The following is a 26,325-nucleotide window of genomic DNA, read 5'->3' as shown; positions in this document are numbered from 1 at the left end:
CCTTGTTACAAACCCCAAGGCCAAGACCCAGAAGGGAGTATGACCAGGATCATGAAAGCAGACTTTGAAACACCGCGTGTATGACCAGGATCATGAAAGCAGACTTTGAAACACCGCATAAGCACCAGGCATGAATACTGCCTAGTACTTGCTGATTGTTCCTGAGACTAGCCTGGAAGGCAATGGCCTGGAGTAAAAACAAGGAGATCTGGACTCTGTCAATGAAGTCCATGACATTCAGGAGTACGTGTTTAAACCAGCGCTGTCTTGAGAAAGATAAGATCAAAGAAAGTCTTGTAGTCTGCAATTAGGAATGAAAACTGGACTCAGAGTGGACTCTGCACCTCAGTCCAACAGAGGCTGCAGGTCCCCTGACCCACTGCACCAGATTTCATGTTCTGTCTTCATTCTCGTCACTCGCTCCTGGACCATTAAGGCAACAGGGAGCCAGGAAGAGAAGATCAGCTGTTGTTGATGTTCAGTCACCAAGTCATGTCCGACTCTTTGTGACCCTGTGGACTGCAGCACACCAGGCCTCTACGTCCCTCACTGTCTTCAGAGTTTGCCCAAGTTCACGTCCACTAAGGATGTCAGAGGATGTCAGAGCTTGGTGAGGATACCTCCCATGAGTGGAGGGAATCAGGAGTGCTGTGCAGGCCCTTAGTTCCTACAGAGAGCTGGTGGGCCCAGTACACCAGGCCGGCCACATAAACCAGCAGGTTGGAGGCTGTCAGGACGGCCACAATCAGGTGCTGGTCCCAGGTGCACAAGTAGGCAGTGAACCCATCAATGCAGTCCTCATCACTGGACCTCTGGGGCTTCCCACCCAACCTCTCATAGAACTGGTAGAGTGGCCAGAGGACCAGAGCGCTGGGGTAGAGGAGCACGATGAGCAGGGTGTGCACAAGCTTGACGGGAAGCTTGTATTCCATGTTGCACAGCTGGACGTGAACTTGGGCAAACTCCGGAGACAGTGAGGGACATAGAGGCCTGGCGTGCTGCAGTCCACAGGGTCACAAAGAGTCGGACATGACTTGGTGACTGAACAGCAACTGGACAAAGGTGATGGAGTAGAAGACAGAGGCCAAGAGGCAGAGGAGGGCGGCATAGCAGGTGTAGGTGTCGAGGTGGTACCAGAAGAAACGAAGGGGGATGGAGCTTACATAACTCAGCAATGAAGATGATGAGGGTCACAGCGAAACAGAAGCACCAGATGGCCATGGACCAGTTGCCTGCATCCTCTCTCCCAGTGCCTATGCTGGCCATCAGCGAGAAGGCCACACAAGTGGAGAAGAGCTGTGGCAGGCGTAGGTAGAACCATATGGTGTCCAGAGAGGCTGAGATGGACAAAGTGAATGTCCTGTTGGTGGACATGGTGCTGTGATGGTCAGGCATGTCACCGATACCAGGACGCCAGTGGTCTTCACTGAGAACCCACCAGAGAAAGAACCTAGCTCTGGAGGTGGATTAAGTCAGATGTCTGGAAATGACACAGGGCTCTGTGATGGCTGAGGCTCAGAATCTGTGGAGTTAGAACCAGACACCTGGTAACAGCACAGCTGCTCTACATTTATTCTGCCCACCCGTCATCCTTGGCTTTGTCAAGAAACTTGTCTTATCTCAAAGGTGAATTGAGTCTAGCCACAAAGCCATGAACATTTTTGAGCTCTTTGCTCTGTATGCCATTATCTACAGCCATACAGGGTACAAGAATAGAGTCGTGTCTGATTCTTTCTGACTCCATAGGCTGTGGCCCACCAGCTTTCTCTGACCTTGGGATTTCCCAGGCAAGAATAATGGAGAGGATAGCTGTTTCCTATTCCAGGATATCTTCTCCAACCCAGAGATCAAACCCCTGTCTCTTGTGTCTCTGACACTGGCAGGTGGATTCTTTACCACTACTGCCTTCTGGAAAGCTCTGGTTATAGCGATAGTTTTCTACAATTCCAAATTTCAACTCTCTCCAAAATGAAAGAAAAAGTTTAATTGTTTAGTAACAAACTTGACTTGAACAAAGTTGAGACAATTTATGTTGCTGAAACACTAACATGTTTGATTATAATTCAGTTGCCAAAACACTAATGTGTTTATTTCAAGGTGCTTTCAGACACAAGGCTGAGTGTTATGGCATATAGAGTAGATTCACCATGTACCTGTCTGACTTAAAAATTCTGGATAACAAGCACATCTGAGCCCATGAGTTCAGAAAAGTAGTAGTGGATTGCATTGTTAATGCAATTATTTTCAGCTGTGCTGCATGGTATGTGGAAATTCCCCAACCTGTGTTTGAGCCTGTGCCCCCTTCAGTGAAACAGCTACTGGACCACCAGGAAAGTCTGATAATCCATTCATGGATGAGAAAACTAAGGCTGGGGGACCATGGTGAAAAGGCTAGAAAGCGTAAACCCCAGATAAAAATAGCAAAGCTGTGGGTTTGAGCACTTTGCTCTACAGCCCACATGTCAGCAGGTCCCTTGTGGGTGGGAGTTCTGGGACCCAGGACCCACCTTCAGGCCCACGGCCTCCTTCCACAGTAACCTGGAGACATGTGTCCCGGCCTGTCCTCCCTGCAGCCATCACTAGAAGGAGCTGCCATCTGAGAGGACACAGCCCCACCTGGAGGAGGGCAGCTTCAGGTCTGAACAGGGAGGAGCCCATGGGGTGAGAGCAAGACCGTGGGGACAAGATGACATGGGAAGTAGGGGCTGTTGTGAATCCCCTCCCCCAATTTTGCCTTCACATGTGACTCTTCTGCATTGGGGAAGGGAGACCCCAACTCGGCATGACTCCAAGGATCAAGGAACATCATGGAAGAATCACAGAATAAATTAACATAAGGTTGAGCCCTTAAGTTCCAAAACTGCCATCCAGGTGGGAGTCTGGAAAGATTTAGGACTAGTCCAACCTGTGAGGATTCTCCTGGCCTGGGAGACTGGTTAGCAGCTTCCAAGCTGGGAAGAAGGGATTGGAAATGAACAAGGATGCTGTGACTGATGCTGTTGGGGAGCCTTTCAGGGCATCCAGGGAGGGGGTGGGGATGGACAGATGATCGGCCCCCTTTTAATGGTGAGAGCTGAAACAGGAGGCCCCTGCAGGACCCTGAGAAGTGACAGCCCTGAGAAGGCACCCGGGATTGGGACGAGGGTAGGAGTGGCAGAGTGGAGATGACTGGGGGGAATCCCAGGGTCCCAGTGGCCCTGACGCAGCCCAGTAGGTGTCTTCTGACCCAGAGGGATGCAGGCATGGAGCCAACCTTCCCCATGGAGGAGGGGCCTGGACTGGAACTAAGGCAAGAGAACAGGGGCCTGAAGGGGTTTGGGGGCTGGGGCAGGACACGTGGCCAGAGTGGCAGGGACCCTGGAGACCATGGAATTGCCCAGGTCACCTGCCCAAACAGTCCCGCCAGCCAGGGCTGCAGTCCTGCTCACTCAGGGGCTCCTCCAGGGTCCAGTGTGGGGGGAGTGAGGCCCCTCCCAGCCCACCCCCTCCTCAGGGACAGCTGCCCTGTTTCCAAGGGACTATTTGCTGAGAGGCCCCCAGGGCTGAAGGGCCAGCACCCTGAGCCCCAGCCAACCTCCTGCCATCAGGGGCCTTGTCACCTTTGCTGATAATAAACCCTGGGACAAGATGAGGCTGAAAGAGAAACAGAGTAAACCTGAGAACCTCCCTGGACTCACACAGCTCCTTGAGACCCAATTGCCAGTGGAGCCCCAGAACCTGCTGGCCTCCCAGTAGGCACTGCCAGGAGTGGGGAAGGGGCACTGGGGTGAGGGAAGCTGGGGTGTCCTGCTCGCTGTTTGCCAGTCTATTCCCACCAACCTCCCAGAACTCACCTGGAATTTCCTTCCCAGGAGAAATGACAGCTTTGGATCCAGGGACAGAGGAGGTTCCCTGGTAGCTCACCTGGTAAAGAATCTGCCTGGAATGCAGAAGACCCTGGTTCATCCCTGGGTCAGAAAGATCCCCTGGAGAAGGCATAGGCTACCCTTTCCAGTATTTTTGGGCTTCCCTGGTGACTCTGACGTTTTAAGAATCCACCTGTAATGCGGGAGACCTGGGTTTGATCCCTGGGTTGGGAAGATCTCTTGGAGGAGGGCATGGCAACCCACTCCAGTGTTCTTGCCTGAAGAATCTCCATGGACAGAGGAGTCTGGCGGACTATAGTCCATGGGGTTGCAAAGTGCTGGGCACGACTGAGCAGCTGTGCGCAACGGGACAGAGGGAGGGCTTGGGGAAGGAGAGGCATGGGTGTTCCTGCTGTGTGACCCTGGGTAAGGCATGTGCCCACTCTGGGCCTCAGTTGCCCAACTGGGAAGCAGCAGGTCATCCATACATGACTACTGGAAAAACCATAGCCTTGACTAGATGGACCTTAGTTGGCAAAGTAATGTCTCTGCTTTTGAATATGCTATCTAGGTTGGTCATAACTTTTCTTCCAAGGAGTAAGCGTCTTTTAATTTCATGGCTGCAGTCACCATCTGCAGTGATTTTGGAGCCCCCCAAAATAAAGTCTAACACTGTTTCCCCATCTATTTGCCATGAAGTGATGGGACCAGATGCCATGATCTTCGTTTTCTGAATGTTGAGTTTAAGCCAACTTTTTCACTCTCCTCTTTCACTTTCATCAAGAGGCTTTTTAGTTCCTCTTCACTTTCTGCCATAAGGGTGGTGTCACCTGCATATCTGAGGTTATTGATATTTCTCCCGGCAATCTTGATTCCAGCTTGTGCTTCTTCCTGCCCAGCGTTTCTCATGATGTACTCTGCATAGAAGTTAAATAAGCAGGATGACAATATGCAGCCTTGATGTACTCCTTTTCCTATTTGGAACCAGTCTGTTGTTCCATGTCCAGTTCTAATGTTTGCTTCCTGACCTGCATACAGATATCTCAAGAGGCAGATCAGGTCCAAAGAGCAAAGAATACGCACACATAGTGGGGAGGGGGGCTCGCAAGATGCATGCTGTTTTACTCACTCTGTCAAGAGCTTCGCTGCTCCTTCAGAGGCCCATTTCCTGCTCTCAGCAGAAAGGGAAAGCAGGCTGTGAGCAAGGAGTGGGGAGGGGTAGGTACCTTTTACAGCTGCTGGAAAAATACCTACAGATCTTCACTGGGAGCAGCGGGCAGCCCAACTTTCCCAGACGCACTGTCCCTTTCACCCCAGGAAGAGGGGGAGGGCAGGAACCCCGGGGACCTGGCTGCTGCCTGGATGATAACGTTGTCACCCAGCTCAGGCTCAACTGCTCGTCCCTGAAGAAGCCAGTACTGAGAGATAAGTCTTGGGTAGAAGAAAAGTAGCTTAATGTCAAGCAAGCTGGTGAGCTGGGGAGAAGGTGGATCACTGAGCAAAAGAACCAACTCCCAACAGGGCAAGGCTCAGCGGGAATTCATACAAAGAAGGAAGCTGAAACGGCCTCAGGCTGTGTACCAGGGGTGCGCTGTGCTTCTATCTGGGGAGACTTTACATTAACCTCTGGGCCGCCTGGTTGGATTTCCAAAAGGTGAGTGTGGTCCTTACTTTGTTCAGATCAGCACATCAGTTCTAGGGGTCAGTGGTCATATATTTTCTAGAGAAAAAAGAACGGAGACAGAAACAGAGCTTAACCGGCAAAGCAAAACTGAACTCAGAACGTCAAATCCGGAGCTGTGTTTAAACTGTTTACAAGCCTTTGGTTGAGAAACAAGCAAGGTTACAACAGCGGTGACACTGACCTGCCTGACTGGCACCATGCCCATGAGCTGGTCCTCAGGCCTGCCCTCCAAGCCCATCATGGGGTTTTGCCTCCGCGTAGGGCAGCTGCTCTCCACCTGCATGTCCTTCTCGCTGGAGGCCAGCCTGGGCATTTGGAAGGAGAGCCTGGCTAACTGGTGCATGTTCATCTGGTGTCTCTGCTTTGCCATGAGCCTCATCACCTCCATAGTGGAGTTATGTGGGCTGCAGTCCCGCCTCCATTTCTCCTGGGATGGTTTTCTTTATGCTTATTCCTTCCACTTCAGCATCATCTGCATCGTGACTTCCCTCATCTTCGGCACCTCCTACATCCAGGTCTTTTCTCCAGGTCCCGCCCAGAACCGCGCCATCACCGCCACCGCCTTCTCCTGCATGGCTGCTCTGCTTTATGCCATCGAAGTGGCCTGGGTCTGTGTCTGACCCGGCAACATGGTCTGCTTTGTGCCCACCTTCCCAGGTGTGCTCAGGAGGCTGGAAAACTGTCTGGCCTGTGTCATCTTCCCCTTCATCAGCAACACCGACCTGTACCAGCACCAGCCGGCCCTGGTGTGGTGTGTGGCCATGTACTCCATCTGCTTCATCCTGGGGGCCGTGAACTACTTTGTGAATGGGTGTGACTGTGACAATGACAAAACGCTGCTCCTCCCTGTCCCGAGTTTACTGTGGGTGCAGACTGTGCTCTCCGTCCTCCTCTACGCCACCGCAGTGATCCTCTGGCCCCTCTACCAGTTCCACGAGAAGTTGCGGGGGGCAGCCCCAGCGGTCCAGCGATATGAGCTGTAGTGATCAACTCACTACCTTTGTCTGCGTCTGCGACCAGCGACTGGTTGTGGCCATCCTGACAGCCATCAACCTGCTGGTTTATGTGGCTGACATGGTGTACTTGATCCTCGAGGCTTTTGAACGGACTGAGGCTCAGCCCAGGAACTCTGGATTCTTTTCACCTGCAGTTTCTTCACCAACTTCTGATGTCCCCTGATGCCCTCTTTTAGACTCAGAGACCTGGTGTTGGTGGGGGAGTTGAGGGGAAAGTGGATGGAGCCACGGGTAGAAAGGAGATTTCTCAGAATATGGCCTTTTTGAGCATTTTGATTTTGAAACATGTAAGCAAATTGCTTTTTTAAGAAAACAAAATTAAAGTTTGAAAAATATACCAAGTGGAAAAGAAGGGTCAGGGGAGGGATCGTTGGCCAGATGGTCTCCATATTCCTTGCAGCCCTGATGGACAGGCTGGGGAAGAGCTGAGAGATGCCCCCACAGGCTGTCTCCAAAAGCAGAGGGAAGGGAGGGTCCAGGGATCTGGATATAAGACAGGCTGCGATCTTGGACCCTTTGCTGCAACCCTTGCTTGCACCTGGCCTGCACCAAATCAATTTCTATTGATTAAGGAGGCCAAGAACCCTGGTCTATAACATGGGGAGAAGGAGCTGTGGCCCCCAAGCCCACTTGTTGAGTGGCCAGGGTCAACTCCAGCCCTTTAGTACACACAGTTGATGGAGAAGCCCGGGTACCCAGACATTAGGCCCTTCCCTTGCTCCCTGCCTGGTCTGGCCTCCCTGCCTCCCAGAGCAGTGGCCAAACACTCCCTCCTCAGCCGGCCAGCCAGAGCCTCCTGGCTGACACCAGGCTCAGACTGTGGCTGGAGCCTGGTGTAGAACAGAGCCCGGGTCCATTCTCTGACCCTGGAGCAGCTTCTTGGAAGGATCACAGAGTCAGCCTTTCTCGATCCACCTTTGAGTGGAGAAAAGAGGGTCTCTTCTCTCTTGCAGACTCAGGCACCTGACTATCTGTCTTGGGGGCCAGTGTAGGTGGTCCATCCATGTGGCCCTTGTCTGTATGGCTGGCTCCTGTCCCAAGGTCCCTGTAGGGAGGCTGGTGGGCTGGGGGAAGGGCAAGGAGGCGCAATCAGACCCTGCCTAGCATCTTGACCCTCTCAGGATATTTCTGGCAAGCTTGCCAACAGCAGAGGGGGTGCTGTTGCAGGACCTCTGGGTGGGGCTTCCTCCACTGAGAGCTGGCTGTGCAGCAGGCAGGGAGCCCACACTTTGAGAAGCTCAGCCCGAGGGCCAGACGACTATGCTGTGCAGCCACGGATGAGCCACAGGCCTAAGGGCTGAGCACCTCCAGGGGACTCCGGTCACTGGTCCAGCCTTGCCCCTGCCAACTTCCTTGGCTACCTGTTCATGCAGAGAGAGGGCTCGGCCCGGCAGGATATGTCCTAACAGCCCACCACATGCATGAGGGGCTCCAGGTGAGGTTAAGAACTCAGGGAATTCAAATCCTAGTTCATATGACCTCAAACTACTGTGCTTTTGACTCAACTTTACAGTGGCAATACCTGCCATTTGTACCACTGACCTTTGGGAACCTGGTCTGGGAGGGCAGGGAGCTGTAGCCTGACCTCTCGGGATTCTCTCCTGTCCAGGCTCTAGGGTTTAGGGTCATGGCTTCTACTGTTAACTATTTTCATGAACCTCGGAAGCTGCTGGGTGTGGCTGCCTGTCTGATTATGACTGGCCACCAGGGAGAGCGCTTGGACTATCTCTCCTCCAGGCTGACTTGCCTGCAGAACCAGCCTGATGGATACTCTGGCAGGAAATGGGAGGGGCTGGGTCTTTGACAAGTTTAGGGGGCGGCTCCAGAGACCTCCAGTATTCTTGGGCTCCCCTAGTGGCTCAGATGATAAAGCATCTGCCTGCATTGCAGGAGACCTGGGTTTGATCCCTGGGTTGGGAAGATTCCCTGGAGGAGGGCATGGCAACCCTCTCCAGTGTTCTTGCCTGGAGAATCCCATGGACAGAGGAGCCTGGTGGGCTGCTTCCATGGGATCGCAAAGCGCTGAACATGACTGAAGCAATTTAACTCACTTTCCAGGGACCCTCTAGATGCCCTCACTCAGCCACTGAGCTGAGACTGGGAGGGGGCTGGGGTAGCAGTGCAGCCTGGCCTGGAAGGTGACCCCCAGGCTCCCCGAATCCCGGCCCAAGTTCCTTCCAAAGGGTCAGGCTTCCTGGAAAGAAGAAGAACCAGGATTCCCAGAGGAAGAGCTTTCCTAAAGGAAATCTCTAACCTGACGTCCTGCTCCTGGCTCTGGGGTTTGCACGCCCCAGGGGATGGAAAAGCTGGGGAGACTCCCCCTTACCTCCTAGGTGCCCCCGAGGTGAGGGTCAAGACCCCAGAGGACAGCGTGTGCTGTGGCCCCGCCCCCACTCCTAGCCCTTGCTTCCTGCACAGCCAGCTCTCAGTGGAGGAAGCCCCGTCACGGGGAAGGAGCACCTGATGCTCTAGAGAGACACCAGCTTCAGTCAGCCCTCCTGACTCTGTGTCTCCCTCTGTGAGATCAGGCTCTCCTCCATCAAAGGGCTGAGAAGGGGACTGAGATCCCATAGACAGGGTGCCCAGCACTGGGCTGGGGGAGGTGGGGACCCACAAACAGCACCGTCACCATGATCCTAATAAAGAAAGAGCTGCCCCTGTGGCTCAGCGTCTCCTCCCCCTTTCCCTCCCTCCTCCTGCTCCTCATTATCTGAGGGTCTCAGGTCCTCAGGACTTAGAGCTAGATCACATCTTCTCTGTGTGCCATGTTCTGTGTGTGTTCTCATCCAGTCTGATGGCTTTAAGACTCCACTCAATAGACAAATATCCTTGTGCACCGAGTGTGTGCCAGGCACTGTTCAGGTCTGGGCAGAGAGAACTCTGTCCTCGTGGAGCTGACACTCTGGTACAGAAGATGGACCATGTGCAACCAGTATGCAGTGTTAGGTCAGTGGATGATAAATGCCGTGATGAAGGAAAACTGGTGAGAAAGTTATTGGAGTGTGTGGGTATGAGTGGCCAGGCTGCTCTTTTGAGTGAGTGGGCATAGTAGGCATTTATGAAGATACTGAATGAAGTGAATAGGCTGTATGATGAAAACTCTGGAATTCCTGCCTCCGGAGTTGATCTCGGTTGGGGTCCAGAGTCAAATCCAGCTGCCTCCTGATCTCTCCCTCTGGCTGTCTCAGGACACCTCACACTCACCATGTCCAATCACATCTCTTGAACCTCCGGACCACCTCCACGCACACACACTGATCCTTCCTCATCTTTCCCATCTCAGTCAATGGCACCACCTTCACAGACGCTCTTCACAAAACACTCATGAGTCTACCCACTCTTCCTCTTCTGTAGGGCTACCTGGTCCAGATTCATCCGTCCGTCTCAGCTGGACACCAGCCATAAGCTTCTAACTGATTCCTGTTTCCATTCTTTCCCTCAAAGCCTGTTTTGGACTAAACTCAAACTAAGATACCTTTGAAAGCTTCTCTTCGGTAGAAACAAAGACTCCAAAACATCACCTCCAAAGCCCTGTGAGCTCAGACCCCTTTCTACCTCTCCAGGCCTCATGCTCTCTCTCCAGCCACTGAGAACTTCTCCCAGTCCCTCTTTGTCATCTCAGGGACTTCCCCCTTACATGTCTCAAGTCCCCCAAGCCTGAACTGAGACCAGAGCTCAGCCTGGCACACAGCAGACCTGTGCTCAGTCTATGCCGCTCTAAGCCTTTTTCCTCAACCAGAAAATGGAGATAATAGCACCTGCTTTTAGACATGATTACACCCTGTGGAGAATCTCCCTGGCAACTTTAGCAGAGAACAACTGTACTAGAAGGATGCTGGGTAGCTTGGAGAATTATTATGGAGGGACCATGCTCAGAACAGGAAGGAAGTGAGCTGGGCAGCCAGGGCACAGTCAAGGTCAGCTGGTCCAGGCACCACAGCCATTGGAAGCACACACTAGATGCTGCTTCAGGCCCTGCAGAAGGAATTCTAATCTGACCTGTGTCTGTTTGTTACCTGCTCCCTAGGTGTGTATCCAGGCCCCACTTGTGGGGCAGGTCCAATATTTATCTGACCTTTTAAGTTTCCTATTAGGGTGAAGCCCAGTCTGTCACAAATACACAATGGGGACATCCTCAAATATAGTGGGGAGTTTAGGTTCTCAGTGGTTCCTCTCCCTGGAGATGTCCAGCACACAAGGCCATGGTGCTTTTAGGAGGATTAAATGAGATAGCACCAAATCCAGGAATTCTCAAACATTTCCACTAAAGGCTGAAGAAATGGAATATATCCTGGCCAGGAGATCCAGCCTGGAGCCTGAGGCAGTAAGCTCATGTTGTTGTTGTTGTTCAGTTGCTCAGTTGTGCCCAGTTCTTTGCTATTCCATGGACTGCAGCGTGCCAGGCTTCCCTGTCCTCATGTTATATTAAAAAAAAAAAAACCCTGGCATTTTCCAGATGGCTCAGTGGTAAAGAATCTGCCTGCCAATGCAGAAGACACAGGAGATACAGGTTTTATCCCTGGGTTGGAAGATCCCCTGGAGAAGGAAATGGCAACCCACTACAGTGTTCTTGCCTGGAAAATCCCCTGGACAGAGGAGCCTGGCAGGCTACACTCCATGGGGTCACAAAGAGTTGGACATGACTGAGCACGCACGTGTGCACTTTTAATAATATACCTATAACATATCATGCATATTTCAGGACAAAATAATGGTTTCCTCCTAATGGACTGTGGGCTTCCCTGCCCTATTTGCTTAATGACTCAGAGCAGCTTCCTTTTGTGCATTATTTGAGCAACTTCTGGTTGACACCAAGAACAAAGCTTAAATTAAGTTTGTGGAGGAGAGGGAGGAGAAAGATGGGTGCCAGATTCCCATGGGAAGTGAGCAGAGGTGAGAAGAGCAATGGAGGGATTTGGGGCCCCTGCTAGAGTCTGCCAGGGTCCAGAAACAGAATGTTCTGGAAGTGCTTCCTTCTCCCCAAAGCACCGGAAATCTCAAGCTTTCTCTCTCTCTTTTTTTTTTTAATGGGATTTGCATAAGGAGTGATCCCAGACTAGTAACAAGGGTGTAACCGGGGCCAGTCATCTGGGCTGATGGGCAGCTGGCCCCAGCTCAGCATGGACATGGATCACTGCAGTCACTGGGTGCCCTGAGGGATGGCGTGCTGCGGGCAGCAGTGGACACCTGGGAGCACGAGGGGCATGGGGGCTGCAAATGGAACCAGGGGAGTGACTTCCCTTGGCAGTAGTGCTGAGAGGGTGTCATTGGCCCTAAGTCTGGTCAGGGCCAATGTAGGGAGGGGAAGAGGTCTGAGGGACCCCCCCCCCCCACACACACACGCCATGAGCAGCTTGGTGGCCCAGATGGGTGATTTTGGGGAACTTTGTTCCCTGAGGAAGCTCACCCTCCTTCCAGGCAAAGAACTTGAGGGATTTATGGAAACAGATACCGATTGTAGTGGGGGGTGAGGAGATGGGCTTGAACTAAGCTCCCCCACCCCCACCACTTCTGCATCCCTGGTCAGAAGCAGACCCAGAAAAGGCCAACTGGGCAAACCCTCACCAGCCCAGCCTGGCCCCAGAAGAGACCTCAGGTGACAGCTCAGAGGTTCTGTCGGCTGAGAAAGGGGCCCTGAAGACTTGGGCTGCAGCGGGGCTGGTGTGGACACAACACTTACAAGAGGTTGTACGTGTTGTGCTCACTGCAGGTCGAGCTCTGCTGCGGCTTCATTTGTTCCTCCCAGCAGCCCCTGAACTGTACACACAGTGTCCCCATTTTCACAGGCACAGAGAAGTTAGCTGGTCAAGATCACATAGGTGTAGGTGGCAGAGCTGGATTTGAACCCAGTCATGTGTGTTCAGGACCTTAAAATCTGCCTGGGTTTGATTTGTACCTTAGACCCAAAGGGACAGAGTGGCCAATATTTTTTTCAGCACCAACAGACTCACTGCTGCTGCTGCTGCTGCTGCTGCTAAGTCAATTCAGTCGTGTCTGACTCTGTGCGACCCCATAGACGGCAGCTCACCAGGCTCCCCCATCCCTGGGATTCGCCAGGCAAGAATACTGGAGTGGGTTTCCATTTCCTTCTCCAATGCATGAAAGTGAAGTTGCTCAGTCTTGTCTGACTCTTTGCGGATCCCATGGACTGCAGACTACCAGGCTCCTCCGTCCATGGGATTTTCCAGGCAAGAGTACTGGAGTGGGGTGCCGTTGTCTTCTCCACAGACTCACTAGGTGACATTATCTCCATTTTATTCATCTCCGGGGCTATTATTATTATTATCCTCCTTTTATAGATGATGAGACTGAGGCTCAGAGTGAACATTATGTCATTTGCTCAAGGTTACACAGTTACTCTCTGTCAGAGCCCAGATTTGAATACAGGTCTGTCTCCCTGTGAAGCTCAGCAGGTAATAGAATCTCAGTAAACACTGAGCCCCTTCTCTCTTCTTGTGAGTCGAGGAATCATCTCCTGGCTCCTGTCTGTCCTGCTCTGGCTGCAGTGCCCCCATCTCAACCAGACCACTTCCTGTTGACAAGCCAGCAGAACATGACAGAGAGGGTGCAGATACTAGGGAGGGACTGATTGGAGCTTTGCCTTAATTTCCTGGGCCCATCAGCCATCCTACAGAGATTTTTGCACAGGAGACAAGCCACACAGACAAGGATCACATGGATTGGCAGTCGATGCCTGGCCCCCGGGATGAGTACCTGAGGCTGCTCAAGAGCAGAGTCCATTCTCTCTCCTCTTAGAGGAGGACTGAAGAAGGCTGGGTCTGTAATTTTTCTAAGCTGGTCTAGAGCCAAAAAATCGGAACATCTGGGCCCCCAGCTGTGTTCTGGATGTGGCTCAGGATACAGTCTTGTGGGTGGGGGGAAATGTGTCAGCTAGAGTCACGCTGCATGGAGGAGGCTCTGGCTGACCAGCTCAGGATGGAGCCTCTGACCACAAGCCCCCAGGAGACAGGGAGCCCAGGCCAGGCTGAGAGCAAGGAAAGCGCCTGAGGCTTGGGCACCAGGGATCTTCTCCATCAACTTTGTGTGCTAAAGGGCTGGGGAGGCCCTGACCACGCAGCTGCAGGCTTAGGAACCACAGCTCCCTCTCCCCAGATCCCAGACCCCAAGCCACCTCCTTTCCCTCTGCCTTTGGAGACAGGCCTGTGGGGGCATCTCTCAGCTCCTCCCCCAGCCTGTCCATTGAGGCTGTAGGGAGCATGGAGACCATCTGGTCACCTATCCCTCCCCTGACCCCTTCTTCTTTACTTTGTATACTTTTGAAAATTAAAATTTATTTTCTTAAAAAAGTAATACATTTTCAAAGTTTGAAACCAAAATGCTCTAAAAAGCCACACCCTGAGAGACATCACTTCTACCTGAGTCTCCATCCACTCTCCCCTCAGCTCCTCGCCCATCCAGGACCAGGTGACCGCTCCACTGAATTCACAGGAGCCCTTCCCTTGTTTCTTCTTTTTCATTTTATTCAAGTGTTTATCTATTTTTTTTGGCTGGACCGCGTCTTTTTTTGCTGTGCGCCAGCTTTCTCTAGTCGCGTAGAACAGGGGCCACTCTTCGTTGCAGTGCACTGGCTTCTCATTGCAGGGGCTCTTCCTGTTGCAGAGCACGGGCTCTAGGGGCACAGGCGTCAATAGTTGCAGCCCAGGGGCTCGTTCAATGGGGCTCATGTACCCTAGAGCTTGGGCTCAGAAGTTGTGGCACACCAGGCTTAGTTTCTCCAAGGCATGTGAAATCTTCCCAGACCAGAATTTGAACCCATGTCCCCTGCAATGACAGGCGGATCCTCATCCACTGCATCACCAGGGTAGCCTTGCCCTTCCCTTGCTTCTTGATGCAAATCAAGCATATACAGGTGTATACAATTTTAGTTCTCTTTTTTATTACATAAAAAAATAGCATGCGACATGTCAATCTGTATGTTACTATCTTTTTATTTTACTTAGAAATTTAACAACAGCTGCCAGTGATATGGAAGTAGCAGGTGAGCTTTTAAAGGTAAACACTGAAATACAGAAAGCTATTATACCATGGGCATCACATTCTGTGACAAGCTGAAAATCTGTATGTTCCTTCATTAGATGTGTATGACAGGGTTTGGAACTGTTAAACCATTGAAGTTTCCATCAGACACAGCCCGTCAGACACTCGCTTGGCTGTTCTTAATGGGAGATATTGATGGAAAGCCACAAAGGTGGCTTTGTGTCACTGGAATGACATTCCATTTAATGCCATACCCAAACAGACGAAAGTGTGAGCTTTCCAAGGGAAGGCATATCCATTGGGCTGGAAGCAGGCAGGATTATAGTGTAGAACCTAACAACTCAGGAGAGTGTTCTACAGTCCAGTGACCCTAGGGAGGGGCTCAGTGGGTAAGTAGTGCCATTGCTGCTTGTAGATGGATTTTGTGTCCCTCTTTTAACATCCTTCCAACCCTACCTACTCCTTGGAGAAAGAATACAAATTATGAAAGCAATGATGGAAGGAACATATATCTCTGTTTGAGAATTTATATAAGTAAAAATGAGTGGAAAACAAAAGTCCTTGTGCAATGGCATGAAAAGTGGATTAGCGAGCAGGGGAACAACTCTTTTTTTGGCTTTGGACAATGTGACCTCTATTTTGTCATTAATGAGAGAATTGCCTTAAATGATGTCAAAGTCAGTCCTAAGTGTTTATTTCTGTGGATTAATAATTGATTGTTTATTTTAAATGGGGAGAGGAATATAAGGGATAAAACAAAAGTAACTATGTAGGAATTGGGAGGTCCTTTTAAGAGATAAAAAATTGACCTAAAGTGATTGTGGTGACTGGTGATAACTTGACATTGCACCTACTGACTGACTCTTGAATCTGCCTCACCGTCTCCTTTGACCAGTTAGTCACCACTATTCATTGTCTTGACCATCACAAACTTCCCCATGGATTTTCCTTCTTATATTCTTACCATTCAATTTTTTTCTACACCACCACTACTACCGAATCCAGGCTCTTACTGCTCCCTGCATGAGAGGCCAATAAACTGAGATGAGGTCTGGGGGCAAAGAATAGTGACTTTATTGGCAAAGTTAGAAGACCAAGAAGATAGTGGTAGTGTTCCAAAGAACCATCTTACCTGAGTTAGAACTCAGTCTTCTTTTATCAATACTAAAAGAAGAGGTGGAGGTGGCTGGTTTTTGTGAACTTTTTGGTGCAGTAATCCTTTGTTCTTGTTTTTCCTTTCCTTTTTTAATTTTTTAAATTATGAAAGTATGAGAATACATTTGTAGGAGACTAGGAAAGTACAGAACAAATTTTATGTAGTTCCACTATATATTACACTTATTTCTTTAAGTAGATAAATTAAGATTTTTAGTTGGAGTTTCAATATCAAACTTTCAAAAATTAACAGAATGAATATCCAGAAAAGTAGAAGGGTATGCATGTGTGCAGGCTAAGTTGCTTCAGTCGTATCTTACTCTTTGTGACCCCATGGACTGTAGCCCACCAGGCTCCTCTGTCCATGGGATTCTCCAGGCAAGAATACCAGAGTGGATTGCCATGCCCTCCTTCAGGGGATCACCCCAATTCAGGGATCAAACCAGATCTCCTGTGTCTCCTGCACTGGCAGGAGGGTTCTAGTAGACCTGAAAGCACCATGAATCAATTCAACATAATTAAGATTTATACAATTTTCACACAAAAGTAGGATACAAATTCTCTCTGGGTTCCCATAGACTATAAACTAGGAGATACTGGAACGTATCCAGGGACATAAAACAAGGTACAAAAATTTCATAGTCTAAAGGTATTGAAATCGTATGGAGCCTGTTGTCTTATCACTGTGGAATTACGTTATAAATCAATATCAAAATATTTGAATATACCCCTACACGTTTTCAAGTGCAATGTGACATATTTACCAAGAGAGATATTTGACATAACCATTGAAAACCTCAGTAAAGTGAGAAGACTGAAAAAAACACAGAGTGTGATTGCAGAGAAAAACGCATTTAATGAGAAATTATTCTCAAAATGAGAAATTAACATCAAAGGTATTTTGAAAACCGAGGTATTTGGAAATTAAATGTCTACTTTTAAGTGCTGGGTGTACCTAAGAAGCCATAACAAGGCAAATTAGCAAATATTTGTAACAGAATAAAAATGAAAAGAGAATTTACCAGAATCTGTTGCATTCACCTGAAGCTGCTCAATGCAACTAAATACAATGTGTAATCTTGAATAAGGTATGAAAACAAATAATGGACACTAATATAAAATTTTGTAAAATTTGGATAAAATTTGTCCTTTAGTTAAGTAATACTATATCATTTGTTTATTTCCTGTTTTGTTTTTTATTTTTTTACAGCATAGTATTTCTTCATATTCTCAGAGTTGGATTAGAAGTTTCAAGCCTTGTTCAATTTTTAGAAAAATCACTAAGATAATAAACTTTTAGACTTTGAGCAGTAATACTAGATGCCAAAATACATGGAATTTTATTGACGTTTCAAGTGAATATAAGTTAGAAATCTAGCATTCTATTCATATGAAGAAAAACAAGTGGAATCAAAATAATTTTTTATCTAGGAAAAAGTTCATACATTTTAAAAAATAGTTATCACATTATTCATACTATATATATAGTATACTATATATATAGTTCAGTTCAGTCACTCAGTCGTGTCCAACTCTGCAACCCCATGAATCACAGCATGCCAGGCCTCCCTGTCCATCACCAACTCCTGGAGTTCACTCAGACTCACGTCCATCGAGTCCGTGGGCCATCCAGCCATCTCATCCTAGGTCGTCCCCTCCTTCTCCTGCCCCCAATCCCTCCCAGCATCAGAGTCTTTTCCAATGAGTCAACTCTTCGCATGAGGTGGCCAAAGTACTGGAGCTTCAGCTTTAGCATCATTCCTTCCAAAGAAATCCCAGGGTTGATCTCCTTCAGAATGGACTGGTTGGATCTCCTTGCAGTCCAAGGGACTCTCAAGAGTCTTCTCCAACACCACAGTTCAAAAGCATCAATTCTTTGGCACTCAGCCTTTTTCACAGTCCAACTCTCACATCCATATATAACCACAGGAAAAACCATAGCCTTGACTAGACGGACCTTAGTCGACAAAGTAATGTCTCTGCTTTTGAATATACTATCTAGGTTGGTCATAACTTTCCTTCCAAGGAGCAAGCATCTTTTAATTTCATGGCTGTAGTCACCATCTGCAGTGATTTTGGAGCCCCCCAAAATAAATTCTGACACTGTTTCTACTGTTTCCCCATCTATTTCCCATGAAGTGATGGGACCGGATGTCATGATCTTCGTTTTCTGAATGTTGAGCTTTAGGCCAACTTTTTCACTCTCCACTTTCACTTTCATCAAGAGGCTTTTTAGCTCCTCTTCACTTTCTGCCATAAGGGTGGTGTCATCTGCATATCTGAGGTTATTGATATTTCTCCTGGCAATCTTGATTCCAGCCTGTGTTTCTTCCAGTCCAGCGTTTCTCATGATGTACTCTGCATAGAAGTTAAATAAGCAGGGTGACAATATACAGCCTTGACCTACTCCTTTTCCTATTTGGGACCAGTCTGTTGTTCCGTGTCCAGTTCTAACTGTTGCTTTCTGACCTGCATACAGATTTCTCAAGAGGCAGGTCAGGTGGTCTGGTATTCCCATCTCTTTCAGAATTTTCCACAGTTTATTGTGATCCACACAGCCAAAGGATTTGGCATAGTCAATAAAGCAGAAATAGATGTTTTTCTGGAACTCTCTTGCTTTTTTGATGATCCAGTGGATGTTGGCAATTTGCTCTCTGGTTCCTCTGCCTTTTGTAAAACCAGCTTGAACATCAGGGAGTTCACGGTTCACGTATTGCAGAAGCCTGGCTTAGAGAATTTTGAGCATTACTTTACTAGCATGTGAGATGAGTGCAATTGTGCAGTAGTTTGAGCATTCTTTGGCATTGCCTTTCTTTGGAATTGGAATGAAAACTGACCTTTTCCAGTCCTGTGGCCACTGCTGAGTTTTCCAAATTTGCTGGCATATTGAGTGTAGCACTTTCACAGCATCATCTTTCAAGATTTGAAACAGCTCAACAGGAATTCCATCACCTCCACTAGCTTTGTTGATAATGATGCTTTCTAAGGCCCACTTGACTTCACATTCCAAGATGTCTGGCTCTAGATTAGTGATCACACCATCATGATTATCTGTGTTGTGAAGATCTTTTTTGTACAGTTCTGTGTATTCTTGCCACCTCTTCTTAATATCTTCTGCTTCTGTTAGCTCCCTACCATTTCTGTCCTTTATCAAACCCATCTTTGCATGAAATGTTCCCTTGGTATCTCTAATTTTCTTGAAGAGATCTCTAGTCTTTCCCATTCTGTTCTTTTCCTCTATTTCTTTGCATTGACTGCTGAAGAAGGCTTTCTTATCTCTTCTTGCTATTCTTTGGAACTCTGCATTCAGATGCTTATATCTTTCCTTTTCTCCTTTGGTTTTTGCCTCTCTTCTTTTCACAGCTATTTGTAAGGCCTCCCCAGACAGCCATTTTGCTTTTTAGCATTTCTTCTCCATAGGGATGGTCTTGATCCCTGTCTCCTGTACAATGTCACAAACCTCATTCCATAGTTCATCAGGCACTCCATCTATCAGATCTAGGCCCTTAAATCTATTTCTCACTTCCACTGTATAATCATAAGGGATTTGATTTAGGTCATACCTGAATTGTCTACTCGTTTTCCCTACTTTCTTCAATTTGAGCCTGAATTTGGTAATAAGGAATTCATGATCTGAGCCACAGTCAGCTCCTGCTCTTGTTTTTGTTGACTGTATAGAGCTTCTCCATCTTTGGCTGCAAAGAATATAATCAATCTGATTTCGGTGTTGACCATCTGGTGATGTCCATGTGTAGAGTCTTCTCTTGTGTTGTTGGAAGAGGGTGTTTGCTATGACCAGTGCATTTTCTTGGCAAAACTCTATTAGTCTTTGCCCTGCTTCATTCCGCATTCTGAGGCCAAATTTGCCTGTTACTCCAGGTGTTTCTTGACTTCCTACTTTTGCATTCCCGTCCCCTATGATGAAAAGGACATCTATTTTGGGTGTTAGTTCTAAAAGGTCTTGTAGGTCTTCATAATACCTTTCAACTTCAGTTTCTTCAGCATTACTGGTTGGGGCATAGACTTGGATAACTGTGATATTGAATGGTTTGCCTTGAAGATGAACAGAGATCATTCTGTCATTTTTGAGATTGCATCCAAGTACTGCATTTTGGATTCTTTTGTTGACCATGATGGCTACTCCATTTCTTCTGAGGGATTCCTGCCCGCAGTAGTAGATATAATGGTCATCTGAGTTAAATTCACCCATTCCAGTCCATTTTAGTTTGCTGATTCCTAGAATGTTGACATTCACCCTTACCATCTCTTGTTTGACCACTTCCAATTTGCCTTGATTCATGGACCTGACATTCCAGGTTCCTATGCAATATTGCTCTTTACAGCATCAGATCTTGCTTCTATCACTAGTCACATCCACAACTGGGTATTGTTTTTGCCTTAGCTCCATCCCTTCATTCTTTCTGGAGTTATTTCTCCACTGATCTCCAGTAGCATATTGGGCACCTAATGACCTTGGGAGTTCCTCTTTTGGTATCCTATCATTTTGCCTTTTCATACTGTTCATGGGATTCTCAAGGCAAGAATACTGAAGTGGCTTGCCATTCCCTTCTCCAGTGGACCACATTCTGTCAGATCTCTCCACCATGACCCACCCATCTTGGGTTGCCCTGCAGGCATGGCTTGGTTTCATTGAGTAGACAAGGCTGTGGTCCTAGTATGATTAGATTGACTAGATTTCTGTGAGTATGGTTTCAGTGTGTCTGCCCTCTGATGCCCTCTTGCAACACCTACCATCTTACTTGGGTTTCTCTTACCTTGGGTGTGGGGTATCTCTTCACGGCTCCTCCAGCAAAGCACAGCCGCTGCTCCTTACCTTGGACGAGGGGTATCTCCTTACCACTGTCATTCCTGACCTTCACCGTGGGATAGCTCCTCTAGGCCCTCCTGTGTACACACATATATATCTGTATAGAAAAGCTTTTCCACTACTCTTGATAAAGGTTTGAGAAAGAACAACAACAACAAAGAGCTGGAGAAATTGGAAAACATAAACTAATTGAAATGAGAGTACTGCACAGGAAATAGAAAAAGTGAAACACACTAGATAAAAGTAAAAGGTCATCATAATCTGGCTGTTTTTAAACATGGCTGGTCATTAGAAACACATTTAGAGCTTTGCAGAAAAAAGCAATATGTCGGCATTTGTATTTTTCAAAAAATTCCCAGATAATTTTGATATGCGTTTGGATTTTTAAAAGTGATACAGATTTTTCTACTAAGTGGTACTTTTAATGACATAGAATTCTACTATTTTCTGTTGACCAATTATGATACAATGATATTAAGTGAATAATAGTTACATAATCATAATAGTAAAAGAAGTGTATCAGTTTTCACAATCAATAGCCAGGCAAAAAATAAGATTACAATTGCCAGCCATAATGGAAACATGATCAACCTAACAATATAAAATAATTACATACAATTTGGGGGGTAAGTAGTGTGATGTGGTAATTAGAAGTGCATACATGCACAAGTTTTCATCTGCCCAGCTAGTCTATGTTTTTTTATTGGTGCATTTAATTCATTTAGATTTAAAGTAATTGTCTTGGGTCCATGTGCAGATTGGAAAAGATTTTTCAGACATGAGGCAGAATGAAAGGAGAATAAAGTTTATCAGAGTGAGGAACACTGTTAGAACAGTGGGCCAATACAAGGGAGAGCAAAACCCTTTCAAACAGGCTAGTAGCCAAATATTATAGCATCAAAACAAAGAAAATTTCTACTGAAATGGTGGCATTAGGTGGTTGGTTAAATTGCTATGGGGTAGGTAATACGGTGGGTATTTTTCTTAGTATGGGATCAGAGAACTAGCCAGTTTAGATCCAGAGGCTCAAGGCAACAGTTGCTATGGGGCTTGGTCAGTTCCAGAGATTTTTATCCTGTGACCTTGGTACAGGGCTCCACACCTGTAGCCTTGGTATACAGTGCCACATTCCTCCTCTTTTTATTTATGGACCAAATATTTAGCACTTAACACCCTGCTCATGAATAACTGTCTACCTATCCCTGTCTTGAGCCATGGGGACCCAGGTCATCGGGGAAAGGGCCAATGACTGCTCTGGCTTCTTCAAGCTGGACAGGGGCGTTGTGGGTTCCTGGCTCCCAAAGCCTGATTTCAGTTAGGGTACATTTACAGAGGGAGATGAGAGTTCATGGAACGTAAGGCTTCTTGTTCCACCACTGTCTGGGTGTGGGCTGAGTGATATTCTTGTTGTACTACCAGTGGGAGACTTAGTTGTATTCTAGAAGAAAGAAACTTAACAAGAAGGTTAAGGATTTATGACCCAAAGATTAATAGAAGTAGAAAAGCTGCCATGAGGCTAGCCGGGAGAACCAGGACCAGACGTTGATCTGTGATGTTTGTGTTTCTCTAGGTATGAGAAGATACAAGAATTTGAGCTCATGAAATTCTTTACCTGAAAATGCCTGACTATCTGAAGGCCTGTTCTTCCAGTTTTTCCCAGAGCACAGAGTGGCTTATTTCTGATCTCCACCCTGAACTCCTTTCAGGGGGTGTCAAAGGTCAGCAGCTTGCAGTGGTCATGATTTAATTCTTTATAGAGGCAAATGGCAAGTGCCAATTTCCAGTTGACAGAGCCCCTTCAGTGTTATAAATTTGACTTTTGTTTGGGGGGCATTTCATGGCCATTGTGTCCCACGGTGCTAGGAATGTTCATTCTCAGTTCTGTCAAAGATTGCACAGACAGGCCACTCAATGTGCTGTTACTGGACCAGGCCTCACAAGTAGCAAAAGTCTCTGGACTGTACCTGTATTTCTAGCCTCTTGGCCCAGGAAAATATTCCCTCTTGTTGCTTCTTCCCATATCTAGAGTTACATTTTTACAATTACTGATCACATATGGAACTACATATCATCATTTTATCAGAGGCTCAGTCACATGTTTGATAATGTAAGAAGCAATTTTCTGAAACAGGCAACATAGAAAATATAGCTAGCGATTATTAGTAAGATCATAAGCAAGAATTTAAGGCAAGAATTTCCTTATACCTATAGGATATAGCCCAGTATATCCCCAGGTCATCTGACCTAGTTTGGTAAATGATTATGTATACTAAGCCACTTCAGTTGTGTCCAACTCTTTTTGCGACCCTATGGACTATAGCCCACCAGGCTTCTCTGTCCATGGGATTCCCCAGGCAAGAATACTGGAGTGGGTTGCCAGGCCCTCCTCCAGGGGGTCTTCCTGACCCAGGGATTGAGCCCTCATTTCTTAAGTCTCCTGCCTTGGCAGGTGGGTTCTTTACCATTAGTGCCTCCTGGGAAGCCCCAAAGACTATAGACTGGTGTTAATTTCCTGTTTGTAGATCTTGGAGCATCTGATCTTTATCCAAAGACTGATTACTGAGATAAGCTTTAGAAACAAACTTGGAGTGTCCTCTTCAATAACTTACACCTTTTAGCAGTATAACATTAACAAGGAACTATCTCAGAAGTGAGTCAAAGTAAACACAGACTTTAATTAACAAAACTAAAACTTAACATTTAGTTAGACATAATTGTGTGTGTGTGCGTGTGAGGGTATTAACCCTGCAGTCTGGGAAGGCTTTAACCCATCACATAAAAATGAGGTTTGTCAGGGAGCGGGGGAAACCCAAGCAGCTGTCTTGGATTTCCCACAGCCCTGACTGACTTACAGCTATTGTTCACCCATTTTTAATTCCCTGATTTAGGAGTAGACTATTGCCATGTTTCAGGACATCAGGATAGTAAAAGTCTGACAGTGAGGGGTTAATATTTTGAAGAAGCAGAATAAGTGTTACCTATATGCACCAAAATCTTCGTAGATCATTGTGAAATAATGCTTTTTTACTTTACCAGAGTAAGAAAAGCTTTTAAAAATAAATATAAATCACATAAAGGTAAATAAATTCACATAGTCTATTATCAAAAGCCAAATTTCAAGAAAACTTTGTTTTATGAACCGAAAAAGAAAAAACAAAACTAAATTTCACTCTGGCACCAGTTTACTGTTAATTACAAAATTTGTTTATCTGGTTAAAACCTTGAAGAAGTAGCAGTATTCTTGCAAAGGCATCAGAGTGAAACCATAGAAGGCACATTTATAATCAAATTGCCATCGACAAAGCAACTTGGTCATTGCTGTGACATGTAACATTTTAACATGACAACTAGAATTATAACTGACATTTTATCAGAACATATTAGATTTTCATGAATTCCATATGATTTCTAGGATATCTACATTAGTAACATCAACCAGACAATATAACCTGAGAAGATTCATCACTCCTCTAATAATACTTCCCAAGTAATTTAATATGTCAAATGAACCCAAACAGTTTAATGTCTCTTTGGGATGTCTCTGGGGCCCTCTGAAGCACTCCAAAATTAGCTAGAGGTCCAAAGAACTTCATTAGAATTTAATTTTAGGAAGTTTTCCCAAAAAATATCTAAAGAGTTTATAACACTCAGTCAGATAGAATCATATAGATAATTGTGAAATAATATATTCACTTAGCCAAAGTAACAAAGATTTCAAAGGTAAACATAGAACAGATCACTTTAGAGGTAAAGAAACTTAAAACCCATTATCAAAGGCCATTCAACATATTAAGAAAACTTGTGTTATACACAAAAATCTTTTCTTGGGGTCCACTTTCCATAAACCTTTAAAAAAAAAATCTATCACTTTGTTCATTTAGAAACAGCTACCTGTAAGTCAGACCTACTTTCTTTTCCCTTAATAAAATGAAATTTCATTCTTTATACCTTCTTTATTAAAAACATACATCCTACTTTCCTTAAACAACCATCAGCTGTCCTTTATATTAGCATTCTGTAGATTTGTGAACATAAATACCTGTGATAATTTCTAAAAACATTTGTTTTCTTATAGAGAACATCTCAGGATGGCACCACACATATTCATTAATAGTTCATAATCTCTAGTTTCTCTGTAAGAGGAAGTTAGTGCTCAGTAATTAATGTTTCAGAAACTTATTTTATTTGGAAATGACCTAGCTATTTAGTAAACTTCCATCACTTAGTTTAACAAAACCCTAGAAATTCAAGTTGCCTCAATCTGGAGAGACTATTTCAAACAACATTACTAAAGCATAATTATTCCTAATAAAGTTTATTTAAAAGCTCATTATCTCTTTCACATTTTCTTTCTTGAAGAGTTTTTTGGGACTCCAGTCACTTTCCTCAATGACAAATTTGTGACAGATATAATAAGATTAAACTTATATCAAACCTAGGTATAATGAAAATGTTATGTTTAATATAAGTGACTCTTAGACATGTCTACATTAATTAGATCACCAAACAAACATTAATACCAGATATTTAATACTGAATATTTCCTAGTTTATGTGAAGCTGAAATTAATTCAGGTTAGTTTCTCTCGTATTTAGAATCGTTTGATTTGTAAGTACTTACTTTTCTTTAGGTCACTTAAACTAGAGCTCATTTACAACCTAACCTCAGCAATATTATCCAAAGACAAAGACATACACCGAGACATGCATAAATCCAGACAGACAGACATAGACCTCATAGTTATCTGCTTGAGATTTAAAATGTCTCTTTGCCCTCCCCCCAACCTTTTTTTCTTGGCTTGAAGTTTTAATTTGCTCAAAGTTGAAGTCTCAGGCAAAGTGGTCTGTATATTTCATGCATATGATAAGAGTTAACTTCAAACTTTCTCCTAGGCATAATTTTGTTTAACAAGCTAGTTTTTTCATGCAAGAACCAGTTTTGTAATTTCAAAAGATTTCGTTTTAACCAGTTTCCTCCAGTCTACTATCATGGCCATACTGTCTTTTTCCTTCTGTGGTCATAATCTCACAGCTAAATTTTAGAGAATGCTCAAACTGGACATGGAACAACAGACTGGTTCCAAATAGGAAAAGGAGTACGTCAAGGCTGTATATTGTCACCCTGCTTATTTAACTTCTATGCAGAATACATCAGGAGAAACGCTGGACTGGAAGAAGCACAAGTTGGAATCAAGATTACCAGGAGAAATCTCAATAACCTCAGATATGCAGATGACACCACCCTTATGGCAGAAAGTGAAGAGGAACTAAAAAGCCTCTTGATGAAAGAGAAAGTGGAGAGTGAAAAGTTGGCTTAAAGCTCAACATTCAGAAAACGAAGATCATGGCATCTGGTCCCATCACTTCATGGGAAATAGATGGGGAAACAGTAGAAACAGTGACAGACTTTATTTTCTTGGGCTCCAAAAATCACTGCAGATGGTGACTGCAGCCATAAAATTAAAAGACGCTTACTCCTTGGAAGAAAAGTTATGACCAACCTAGACAGCATATTGAAAAGCAGAGACATTACTTTACCAACAAAGGTCCATCTGGTCAAGGGTATGGTTTTTCCAGTGGCCATTCATGGATGTGAGAGTTGGACTGTGAAGAAGGCTGAGCACCGAAGAATTGATGCTTTTGAACAGTGGTGTTGGAGAAGACTCTTGAGAATCCCTTGGCCTGCAAGGAGATCCAACAAGTCCATTCTCAAGGAGATCAGCTCTGGGATTTCTTTGGAAGGAATGATGCTGAAGCTGAAACTCCAGTACTTTGGGCACCTCATGCAAAGAGTTGACTC

The 26,325-nt window shown here is 46.1% G+C and overlaps 1 protein-coding gene across 1 annotated transcript in view; it reads right to left on the bottom strand.

Annotated features, from left to right (window-relative positions):
- Positions 1-590: 590 nt before the first annotated feature.
- The window catches only part of LOC138095475 (myeloid-associated differentiation marker-like), a 35,822-nt gene continuing 10,087 nt past the window's right edge, over positions 591-26,325 (bottom strand). The window contains exon 2 of the mRNA XM_068991513.1: positions 591-831. Coding sequence (XP_068847614.1) covers positions 591-831 — 241 coding nt within the window. The remainder of the gene's footprint in view (positions 832-26,325) is intronic.

The sequence above is a fragment of the Capricornis sumatraensis genome, chromosome 19 (genome assembly GCF_032405125.1).
Source record: "Capricornis sumatraensis isolate serow.1 chromosome 19, serow.2, whole genome shotgun sequence".
Lineage (NCBI taxonomy): Eukaryota > Metazoa > Chordata > Mammalia > Artiodactyla > Bovidae > Capricornis > Capricornis sumatraensis.
The sequence above is the reverse complement of the archived record's forward strand: the minus strand, read 5'-3'. Positions and strand labels throughout refer to the sequence as shown.